General features: G+C 52.1%; 1 protein-coding gene across 4 annotated transcripts in view; it reads left to right on the top strand.

Moving 5' to 3' along the window:
* The window catches only part of oxr1a (oxidation resistance 1a), a 761,132-nt gene that overhangs the window by 485,699 nt on the left and 263,307 nt on the right, over positions 1-12,126 (top strand). For all 4 annotated transcript variants that reach the window (XM_068032290.1, XM_068032288.1, XM_068032289.1 and 1 more), the window contains one exon: positions 1,652-1,765. In XM_068032290.1, coding sequence (XP_067888391.1) covers positions 1,652-1,765 — 114 coding nt within the window. The remainder of the gene's footprint in view (positions 1-1,651; positions 1,766-12,126) is intronic.

Here is a 12,126-nt window from a genome sequence, read left to right as displayed (position 1 = left end):
TGCCAGTATTAACATCATGTGCCCAAAGAAAGTTGGCAAACCTACACTCTGAGTTAAGACTGACACTGGAGCTAGTGCAAATATCCTACAAGTCTAAATCCTGAAGGATGTGTACTGGAGTTGTTGGAAATCAATCTCAGAAAGTTCTTTCTCAACGGGCAGTGTCTTTTTACACTCCAGTGACTCAGAAAAAGAGATTGACATTGCAACCACTGAGAAACAAAGGCTGGCAGTGGGGAGCATTCCCAAGAGGAAATCTCCAAGGACTGGAACCTGCTTGCAGACTCTGGCTAGCATCAAAGGGTTCAGTCTCAAAATCCAGCAACAGCACATCAGTGCTACACCTTCACTCCTCCTCTCTAAAGAACCACCAGCACCACAATGAGCCAGAAGGGACAGGTACCTCCATGAGGCCAAGTACTCTTCCCCAACAAGTCCTCGACCCTGAGCCCCAGGCCTTCAGACGCAGAGGATGAAGAGAGGCGAAGGGCACGGAATGTCCTGAAGAGGCAGAGGAGGAATGAGTTGAAGCATTGTCTGTTGGCTCTTCAAGATGAAGTGCCAAGAACGACCAGGCCTCAAAAGTGGTTATCTTGAGAAAAGCAACAGAGTATATTAGCAGACTGAAAGCAAAGCAACAGAAACTGAATGAAGAAAGGGAGAAACCTCAGGAAAAAACAGCAACAGTTGAGATGCAAATTCTCCGAGCAAGAGTTGTCAAACCACCAAAACTGGACTCTTAAGCTTCTGCACGTGTAAAGTTCATAATCTCTATGCCTGTGTAAAAAATTTTTATGTTATCTAATTTTATGTATTTTTACTTTTAGCATATGAGACTTTGGAAAGAAAGGGGATGTTGTATGATGGGCTTTAAGAGTGATGTCCCTTTAAGATCTTGGTATGCTCATGAGCTAAATACCAGGAGGTGGTCATGTGAACTCAAAGCCAGAGTAACTCTGCAACTGTAACACCTAGCTGAAGGTTCTGTAAATAGTTCGCTCTGTACTTTATATAATAGTTTAGCTGTTAATAAACCTATGAGATCTTCAATGAATTGGACTCCATGCTTCTCTTTTATGTTGCATCAGACAACATAAGAACTCAGTGCATCAGCCTTCTCTTTTCTAGAGAAAAGAGCTCTAGTCTCTTCAATCTTTCCTTTCTGGTATAACCTCAAATTTACATTCTCCCCATGAGAGCCTCAGTAGTGTTAGCTGACTATTCAATTGTGGAAGATGTCAAAGTCAAGTCTGATCTTAGGCTAGCCCTTGCCCAAAGTCCATAAATCACACTTAAACCAGTAGGCCTTGGATCCTGATGAGGAGGAGAAATTCTAGTTCTTTGTTCTCCTTTCGGCCCTCCTCCAAGTTCAGTTGTATGTTCCCACCATTTGTAATTGGCTGATTCAGTACAGCCAGACTTGGATTATTGCCAGTAAACTTTTTCCACTATGCCATCAGGGAGCCCACCACATATAGCATTATATTAAAATTATTAACTGGAAGACAAAAATCAATGTTTTGATTAATTATATTTATTGATTGTAAATAATGAGTATTTATTTGACCTAAATATTAAAGACAGTGTACTCTGGACAATGAAGTTTGTAATAAGTTGTTGAGTGGCTCTTTTATTACACTCTCTCTCGTAGATTCTTTACGTTCCTGATCCAGACTACATTTCCAGTGTGGAGAGTTCACCATCACTGAGTACAGTCAGCCCTTCATCACCAACCTCTTCAGAAACAGAGTCTGAAAAACCAATGGTAAGAATCTGAAGAACAGAGAGCACGTTACTTGTATGAAACTAAAGAACAGTAGAGAACCTGCAGAGTGGGAGAGGTATAAACAACAATTTATATAGCACCTTTAATGTTGCACAATGTTCCAAGGTGTTACACAGAAGCATTATTAGACAAAATTGGACACTGAGTTACATAAGGAGATATTAGGGCAGATGACCAAAAACTTGGTCAGAGATTGATTTTAAGGAGTGTCTTAAAGGACAAAATAAGAGAAGTTCAGGGAAGGAATTTCAGAGCTTAGGCAACTGAAGGCACAAAGTCAGTGGTGGAGCAATTAAAATAAAGAACAGCAAAGGGATACCGTAAATCTTTTCTGCACTCTCTCTAACGCCTTCACATTCTTCCTAAAGTGTGGTGCCCAGAATTGGACACAGTACTCCAGGTGAAGCTGAACCAGTGTCTTAAATAGCTTTATCATAACTTCCTTGCTTTTGTACTCTATGCCTCTGTTTATAAAGCCCAGAATGCCTTTATAACCACTTTCCTGATCTTCCCTGTCACCTTCAACGACTTGTGCACATATACCCCCAGATTTCCCTGTTTCATCACCCTATTTAGAATTGCACCCTTTAGTTTATATTGCCCCTCCTCGTTCTTCCTACCAAAATGTATCATTTCACACTTCTCTGCTTTAAATTTCATTTACCAAATGTTTGCCAATTCCACTAGCCTGTCTATATCCTCCTGAAGTCTATTGCTATCCTCCTCACAGTTCGCAATACTTCCAAATTTTGTTTCATCTGCAAATTTTGAAATTGTACCCTTTGCACCCAAATGTAAGTCACAAATATGTATCAAGAGATGCACTAGTCCTAGTACCAATCCCTGGGGAACCCCAGTGTATTCCTTCCTTCAGTCTGAAAAACAACCATTCACCAATTCTGTTTCCTTGTCACTCAGCCAACTTTGTATCCATGCTGCCACTGCTCCTTTTATTCCAACTTTGCTGGCAAGCCTATTAGTGTCCTTTTGGAAGTCCACGAACACTTCCATCTCCTGGTGAGGCGGAGGTGTAATGGTAATGTTACTGGACTAGTAATCCAGAGCCCAGGCTAATGCTCCCTGCGCCAGCGAGGCACTATGAGACTAAAATTTGAATATTTAAATGAATTAACATAATTGTTTTAAATAAACTTACCTCGCCTCCTGATGTTCCGTCCCGATCTATGGCCCAGCAGCCGGCAATCCTGCGCGTTCTGATACCCATCCGAGGAAACGAGGTGCAACATTGATGGGAAGGGGGGAGGAGGTAAGTTTCCCAGTGAGTGGGGGGGGGGGGCTCAAATTAACGTCATGGGTGTAGTGGATGGTGGGAAGGCTTATAGTTTAAAGTTTGTGCAGTCGGCGGGGAGGGGGGAAGGTAAGATGGTAAATGTAAGTGTTTTGGAGGAGGGAAAGGGCAAATAATTTCGTTGTTAATGGGGGGGTGGGAGAGGGGCAAAAGAGATTTATTTATTTAATTTCATTAAATCTTTCTTTAAATATTTAAATATGGCAGTAGGGCTAACAGCCTTTTAAAAATGGCATCAGCGCCTGCGCACAGCAGCTCACACCGTTGCCGGGTTGGAAGGCCCAGCCCCTCCAGGTGATCGCGGTGGCAGCCTGCCCTGTCTATTTAAATGAGCCGCCACGATTGGCGTATGGCCCGCATGGGCAGGCCAGGCCACCATTTTTTCCATCGTTGGGCTTACAAAATTCAGCCTCTTGTATCCAGGAACATTTAGTAGCCAGTCCTGCCATTTTTGAGCAGGACGCTGTTAAGGCCACATCATTATATTCCCATATGGCTATTTGTGCCTACAGCTCACCAACCTTATTTACCACGTTTTGTATGTATACATACATGCACTGTAAGCATAATTTAGACCTTATTGTTTTCCCTCTTACTCTGACCTCACCTAATACCTGACTGTTTCTTACTCTAGTGCTATCTCTCCCTCCTAATCCTTTGTGCATCTTGTTTCCCCTTTGTATTGCTGCACCCTGGTTTCTATCCTCCTTCCAAGTTAGTTTTAAACCCTCCCCAACAGCAGTGCCAATCAGGTGAGGGCATTGGTTCTGCTGAGGTGCAACTCATTGTCCTGCATAGGTCTCACCTCCCGCAGAAATAGCCCCAGTGTCCCAGGAATCTAAAGCCTCCCTGCATGTGGTCCATGTAGGCTTTCTACAGCAATCAGTCAGTCACATTCCCCCGCGCTATCCTGTAGCTCTGCAAGTTTATTTCCCTCAAATGTCCGTGCAATTTCCTTTTGAAATCATTCATTGTCTGTTCTTCCACTACCCTTCACGGTAGCCAGCTCCAGGTCATCGCCAGTTGCTACATTAAAAAAAATTCTTCCTGACATTCCCCCTGTATCCCAGAATCTTAAATCTGTGTCCCCCAGTCCTTGTACCATCAGCCAATAGGAACAGCTTTTCTTTGTCTACCTTATCTAAAACTCTCATAGTTTTGTACACCTCTGTCAAATCTCCTTCAATCTCTTTTGCTCCAAGGAGAACAATCCCAGCTTCTCCAAACTAACTTTACAGCTAAAATCCCCCATCCCTGGAGCCATTCTGATAAGTCTCCTCTGCACCCTCTCAAGGACCCTCACATCCTTCCTAAAGTGTGGTGACCAGATACTCTAATTGTGGCCTATCCAGAGCATTTATAAAGGTTCAGCATAAATTGCCTGCTTTTGTACTCAATATCTCCATTTATGAAGCCGAAGATGCCATATGCTTTGCGAACCACTCTCTCAAAATGTCCTGCCACCTTTAAAGATCTATGCACATAAACCCCCCCGCCCCCCCCCCCCCCCAGGTCCTTATATCCCTGCACACACTTTAGACTGTGCCATTGAGTCTGCACAGCCTCTCCCTAACCCTTCCACTTCTCTGTATTAAATTCTGTTTGCCACTTGTCTGCCGATTCTGCTAGCCTATCTATATCCTGTTGCAGTCGATTGGTATCATTCTCACAGTTTGATGCACCTCCAAGTTTGGTATCATTGGCAAATTTAGAAATTTAACTATGCGCTTCAATATCCAAGTCATTTACATATATCAAAAAAGCTGTGGTCTTAGTACTGACCCTTAGGGAACACCGTTGTCCAATGGGAGAGAGAGAGAGGGGGGCGGGAGGGAGAGAGAGAGAGGGGGGCGGGAGGGAGAGAGAGAGAGGGGGGCGGGAGGGAGAGAGAGAGGGGGGGCGGGAGGGAGAGAGAGAGAGAGAGGGGGGGGCGGGAGGGAGAGAGAGAGGGGGGGGTGCGGGAGAGAGAGAGAGAGAGAGGGGGGGGCGGGAGAGAGAGAGAGAGAGAGAGGGGGGGGAAGGGGGGGGCGGGAGAGAGAGGGGGGGGAAGGAGAGAGTGGGGAGGACGAATGGGGGAAGGAGAGAGAAGGGGGCAGGAGGGAGAAGGGGGAGAGGGATAGGAGAGAGAGAGAGAGGGAGGGACCGGGGAGGGAGAGAGAGGGAGGGGGAGGGAGTGGGCCGAGGGGGAGAGTGTGGGGGAAGGAGAGAGAGTGGGGAGGAGGGACGGGGGAAGGAGAGAGTGGGGAGGAGGGACGGGGGAAGGAGAGAGAACGGGGAGGGAGGGAGGGAATGGGAGGGGGGGGAAGAGGGAGGGAGAGAGAGTGGGGGGGGGAAGAGGGAGGGAGAGAGAGTGGGAGGGGGGGAAGAGGGAGGGAGAGAGAGTGGGAGGGGGGGGAAGAGGGAGGGAGAGAGAGTGGGAGGGGGGGGAAGAGGGAGGGAGAGAGAGTGGGAGGGGGGGGAAGAGGGAGGGAGAGAGAGTGGGAGGGGGGGAAGAGGGAGGGAGAGAGAGTGGGAGGGGGGGGAAGAGGGAGGGAGAGAGAGTGGGAGGGGGGGGAAGAGGGAGGGAGAGAGAGTGGGAGGGGGGGGAAGAGGGAGGGAGAGAGAGTGGGAGGGGGGGGAAGAGGGAGGGAGAGAGAGTGGGAGGGGGGGGAAGAGGGAGGGAGAGAGAGTGGGAGGGGGGGAGAGGGAGGGAGAGAGAGTGGGGGGGGAGAGTGTGGTAGTGTGGGGGGGGAGAGGGAGGGAAAGTGAGTGGGGGGGGGAGAGGGAGGGAAAGTGAGTGGGAGGGGGGAGAGGGAGGGAGAGTGGGTGGGGGGGGAGAGGGAGGGAGAGTGAGTAGGGGGGGAGAGGGAGGGAGAGTGTGGGGGGGGGAGAGGGAGGGAGGGAGAGTGGGGGGGGGGAGAGGGAGAGAGGGAGAGTGTGGGGGGGGAGAGGGAGGGAGGGAGAGTGAGTGGGGGGGGGGAGGGAGAGTGAGTGGGGGGGGGAGAGGGAGAGTGAGTGGGGGGGGGAGAGGGAGAGTGAGTGGGGGGGGGAGAGGGAGAGTGAGTGGGGGGGGGAGAGGGAGAGTGAGTGGGGGGGGGAGAGGGAGAGTGAGTGGGGGGGGGAGAGGGAGAGTGAGTGGGGGGGGGAGAGGGAGAGTGAGTGAGGGGGGGGAGAGGGAGAGTGAGTGGGGGGGGGAGAGGGAGAGTGAGTGGGGGGGAGAGGGAGGGTGTGAGTGGGGGGGAGAGGGAGGGTGTGAGTGGGGGGGGAGAGGGAGGGTGTGAGTGGGAGGGGGGAAGGGTGGGAGGGAGAGTGAGTGGGAGGGGGGAAGGGAGGGAGGGAGAGTGAGTGGGAGGGGGGAAGGGAGGGAGAGTGAGTGGGAGGGGGGAAGGGAGGGAGGGAGAGTGAGTGGGAGGGGGGAAGGGAGGGAGGGAGAGTGAGTGGGAAGGGGGAAGGGAGGGAGGGAGAGTGAGTGAGTGGGAGGGAGGGAGAGTGAGTGGGAGGGAGGGAGAGTGAGTGGGAGGGGGGAAGGGAGGGAGGGAGAGTGAGTGGGAGGGGGGAAGGGAGGGAGGGAGAGTGAGTGGGAGGGGGGAAGGGAGGGAGGGAGAGTGAGTGGGAGGGCGGAAGGGAGGGAGGGAGAGTGAGTGGGAGGGCGGAAGGGAGGGAGGGAGAGAGAGTGGGAGGGGGGAAGGGAGGGAGGGAGAGAGAGTGGGAGGGGGGAAGGGAGGGAGGGAGAGAGGGAGGGAGAGAGAGTGGGAGGGAGAGAGGGAGGGAGAGAGAGTGGGGAGGGGCGAAGGGAGGGAGGGAGAGAGGGAGGGAGAGAGAGTGGGGGGGGGAGAGGTTGGGAGGGAGAGAGAGTGGGGGGGGAGAGGGTGGGGTGGAAGGGAGACGGGGGAGAGGGGGAGGGAGACGGGGAGAGGGAGGGAGAGAGTGGGATGGGGGGAGAGGGAGGGAGTGAGTGCGGGGGGGGAGAGAGAAGGGGGAAGGGGGAGAGGGAGGTGGGGGGAGGACAGAAGGGGGGAAGAGAGGGGGAAGGGAGGGGAATAGAGGGAGAGGGGGAAAGGGGGGGAGGTGGAGTGGGGGTGGGAGAGGAGGAGTGAGAGGGTCGTGGGGGGAAGGGGAGAGAGTGGGGGAAGGAGAGAGTGGGGAGGAGGGATGGGGAAGGAGAGAGAAGGGGGAGAGGGATGGGAGAGTGAAAGAGGGCAGGGAGGAGGGGTGATGGAGGGCGGCAGAGGGAGAGAGTGGGGAGGAGGGAGAGAGTGAAAGGGGGAGGTGAGGGAGAGGGGGAGAGAGAAGGAAAGGTGGGGAGAGTGGGAGAGAGAAGGAAAGGGGGGGGAGAGTGGGAGAGAGATAGGAGGGGGGAGAGTGGGAGAGAGATAGAAGGGGGGGAAGAGTGGGAGTGAGATAGAAGGGGGGGAGAGTGGGAGAGAGATAGAAGGGGGGGAGAGTGGGAGAGAGATAGAAGGGGGGGGAGAGTGGGAGAGAGATAGAAGGGGGGGAGAGTGGGAGAGAGATAGAAGGGGGGGAGAGTGGGAGAGAGATAGAAGGGGGGGAGAGTGGGAGAGAGATAGAAGGGGGGGGAGAGTGGGAGAGAGATAGAAGGGGGGGGAGAGTGGGAGAGAGATAGAAGGGGGGGGAGAGTGGGAGAGAGATAGAAGGGGGGGGAGAGTGGGAGAGAGATAGAAGGGGGGGGAGAGTGGGAGAGAGATAGAAGGGTGGGGGAGAGTGGGAGAGAGATAGAAGGGGGGGAGAGTGGGAGAGAGATAGAAGGGGGGGAGAGTGGGAGAGAGATAGAAGGGGGGGAGAGTGGGAGAGAGATAGAAGGGGGGGAGAGTGGGAGAGAGATAGAAGGGGGGGAGAGTGGGAGAGAGATAGAAGGGGGGGAGAGTGGGAGAGAGATAGAAGGGGGGGAGAGTGGGAGAGAGATAGAAGGGGGGGAGAGTGGGAGAGAGATAGAAGGGGGGGAGAGTGGGAGAGAGATAGAAGGGGGGGAGTGTGGGAGAGAGATAGAAGGGGGGGAGAGTGGGAGAGAGATGGAGGGGGGGGAGTGTGGGAGAGAGATGGGGGGGGGGGGAGTGTGGGAGAGAGATGGGGGGGGGGAGTGTGGGAGAGAGATGGGGGGGGGAGTGTGGGCGAGAGATGGGGGGGGGAGAGTGGGAGAGAGTTAGAGGGGGGGGGAGTGTGGGAGAGAGATAGAGGGGGGGGAGTGTGGGAGAGAGATAGAAGGGGGGGAGAGTGGGAGAGAGATAGAAGGGGGGGAGAGTGGGAGAGAGATAGAAGGGGGGGAGAGTGGGAGAGAGATAGAAGGGGGGGGAGAGTGGGAGAGAGAGAAGGGGGGGAGAGTGGGAGTGAGATAGAAGGGGGGGAGAGTGGGAGTGAGATAGAAGGGGGGGAGAGTGGGAGTGAGATAGAAGGGGGGGGAGAGTGGGAGTGAGATAGAAGGGGGGGGAGAGTGGGAGTGAGATAGAAGGGGGGGGAGAGTGGGAGTGAGATAGAAGGGGGGGAGAGTGGGAGTGAGATAGAGGGGGGGGAGAGTGGGAGTGAGATAGAAGGGGGGGGAGAGTGGGAGTGAGATAGAAGGGGGGGGTGAGTGGGAGTGAGATAGAAGGGGGGGGGAGCGTGGGAGTGAGATAGAGTGGGCGGGGTGGAGAGAGGGAGAAGAAGAGGGGAAGGGGGAGTGCAGGTGAGAGAGACGGGGAGAGAAAGGGTAGGAGGAGGGGGAGGGAAAGAAGATGGGGGGGCGACAAGTGGGAGGAGGACAGAGAGGGAAGGGGGGAGAGTGAGAGAAAGTGAGAAAGAGAGAGAAGGGGGAGGAGCGAGGGGGAGAGAGAGAAGTTCAGGGGGGGACAGAGAGGGAGGGGTAGGGAGAGAGAGAGGCAGAGAAGGTGGGGGAGGACAGAGAAGAGGGGAAGAAAGAGGAGAGGGGGTGAGGGGGCAGAGGGAGAGATGGGGGGAGGGAGAGAGAAAGGGGGTGGGTAGAGGGAAGAAAGAGAGAGAGAGAGCGGGGAGGGAGAGGGGACAGAGAGTGAGGGAGACAGAGAGGTGGAGGGGGGAGAGAAAGAGGGGGAGATGGGGGAGCGGGGGTGAGAGAAGGAGGGGGCGAGTGGGGAGTGAGAAAGAGAGGGAGGAGGGGAGAGAGAGGGGGGGAAGGAGCAGAGAGAGAGAGGGGGAGAGAGTGTGGGGGGGGAACAAAGAACAGTACAGCACAGGATCAGGCCATTCGGCCCTCCAAGCCTGCGCCAATCTTGATGCCTGTCGAAACTAAAACCGTCTGCACTTCCGGGGACCATATCCTTCCATTCCCATCCTATTCATGTATTTGTCAAGATGCCTCTTAAACGTCGCTATCGTACCTGCTTCCACCACCTCCCCCGGCAGCATGTTCCAGGCACTCAGCACCCTCTGTGTAAAGAACTTGCCTCGCACATCCCCTCTAAACTTTGCCCCTCACACCTTAAACCAATGTCCCCTAGTAACTGACTCTTCCACCCTGGGAAAAAGCTTCTGACTATCCACTCTGTCCATGCCACTCATAACTTTGTAAACCTCGATCATGTTGCCCCTCCACCTCCGTCGTTCCAGTGAAAACAACCCTCTCCAAAGCCTCCACATCCTTCTGGTAGTGTGGCGACCAGAATTGCACGCAATATTCTAAGTGTGGCCAAACTAAGGTTCTGTACAGCTGCAGCATGACTTGCCAATTTTTATACTTTGTGCCCCGACTGATGAAGGCAAGCATGCCGTATGCCTTCTTGACTACCTTATCCACATGCATTGCCACTTCCAGTGACCTGTGGACCTGTGCGCCCAGATCTCTCTGCCTGTCAATACTCCTAAGGGTTCTGCCATTTACTGTATACTTCCCACCTGCATTAGATCTTCCAAAATGCATTAACTCACATTTGTCCGGATTAAACTCCATCTGCCATTTCTCCGCCCAAGTCTCCAACTGATCTATATCCTGCTGTGTCCTCTGACAATCCTCATCACTAGCCGCAACTGCACCAAACTTTGTGTCGTCCGCAAACTTTCTAATCAGACCAGCTACATTTTCCTCCAAATCATTTTTTATACTACAAACAGCAAAGGTCCCATCACTGATCCCTGCGGAACACCACTAGTCACATCCCTCCATTCAGAAAAGCACCTTTCCACTGCTACCCTCTGTCTCCTATGCACAGTTCTATATCCATCTTGCCATCTCACTTCTGATCCCGTGTGACTGCACCTTTTGTACCAGTCTGCCATGAGGGACCTTGTCAAAGGCTTTACTGAAGTCCATATAGATAACATCCACTGCCCTTCCTTCATCAATCATCTTCGTCACTTCCTCAAAAAACTCAATCAGAGTAGTGAGACACGACCTCCCCTTCACAAAACCATGCTGCCTCTCGCTAATAAATCCATTTGTTTCCAAATGGGAGTAAATCCTATCCCGAAGAATCCTCTCTAATAATTTCCCTACCACTGACATAAGGCTCACCGGCCTATAATTTCCTGGATTATCCTTGCTACCCTTCTAAAACAAAGGAACAACATTGGCTATTCTCCAGTCCTCTGGGTCCTCACCTGTAGCCAATGAGGATACAAAAATTTCTGTCAAGGCCCCAGCAATTTCCTCCCTTGCCTCAGTATTCTGGGGTAGATCCCATCAGGCCCTGGGGACTTATCTACCTTAATGCTTTGCAAAACGCCCAACACCTCCTCCTTTTTGATAACGACATGACCCAGACTATCTACACTCCCTTCCCTAGACTCATCATCCACCAAGTCCTTCTCTTTGGTGAATACTGATGCAAAGTACTCATTTAGCACCTCGCCCATTTCCTCTGGCTCCATGCATAGATTCCCTCCTCTGTCCTTGAGTGGGCCAACCCTTTCCCTGGTTACCCTCTTGCTCTTTATATACGTATAAAAAGCCTTGGGATTCTCCTTAATCCTGTTTGCCAATGACTTTTCATGGCCCCTTTTAGCCCTCCTGACTCCTTGCTTAAGTTCCTCCTGCTTTCTTTATATTCCTCAAGGGCTTCGTCTGCTCCCAGCCTTCTAGCCCTTACAAATGCTTCCTTTTTCTTTTAGACTAGGCTCACAATGTCCCTCGTTATCCAAAGTTCCCGAAACTTGCCAAACTTATCCTTCTTCCTCACAGGAACATGCCGATCCTGGATTCTAATCAGCTGACATTTGAAATACTCCCACATGTCAGATGTTGATTTACCCTCAAACAGCTGCCCCCAATCTAAATTCTTCAATTCCTGCCTAATATTGTTATAATTAGCCTTCCCCCAATTTAGCACCTTCACCCGAGGACTACTCTTATCCTTATCCACAAGTACCTTAAAACTTATGGAATTATGGTCACTGGTCCCGAAATGCTCCCCGACTGAGACTTCAACCACCTGGCCGGGCTCATTCCCCAATACCAGGTCCAGTACGGCTCCTTCCCTAGTTGGACTATCTACATATTGTTTCAAGAAGCCCTCCTGGATGCTCCTTACAAATTCTGCCCCATCCAAGCCCCTAGCACTAAGTGAGTCCCAGTCAATATCGGGGAAGTTAAAATCACCCACCACTACAACTCTGTTGCTTTTACATCTTTCCAAAATCTGTCTACATATCTGCTCCTCTACCTCCCGCTGGCCGTTGGGAGGCCTGTAGTAAACCCCCAACATCGTGACTGCACCCTTCCTATTCCTGAGCTCTACCCCTCCGAGGTGTCCTCCCGCAGTACAGCTGTGATATTCTCCTTAACCAGTAATGCTTACATCCCCCTCTATCCCGCCTGAAGCTTCTAAATCCTGGAACATTTAGCTGCCAATCCTGTCCTTCCCTCAACCAAGTCTCTGTAATAGCAACAACATCATAGTTCCAAGTACTAATCCAAGCTCTCAGTTCATCTGCCTTACCTGTTATACTTCTTGCATTGAAACAAATGCACTTCAGACCACCAGTCCCGCTGTGCTCAGCAACATCTCCCTGCCTGCTCTTCCTCTCAGTCTTACTGGCCTTATTTACTAGTTCCCCTTCAGTTATTTCACCTGCTGACCTACTGCTC

This window comes from Heterodontus francisci, chromosome 5, assembly GCF_036365525.1.
Source record: "Heterodontus francisci isolate sHetFra1 chromosome 5, sHetFra1.hap1, whole genome shotgun sequence".
Lineage (NCBI taxonomy): Eukaryota > Metazoa > Chordata > Chondrichthyes > Heterodontiformes > Heterodontidae > Heterodontus > Heterodontus francisci.
The sequence above is the reverse complement of the archived record's forward strand: the minus strand, read 5'-3'. Positions and strand labels throughout refer to the sequence as shown.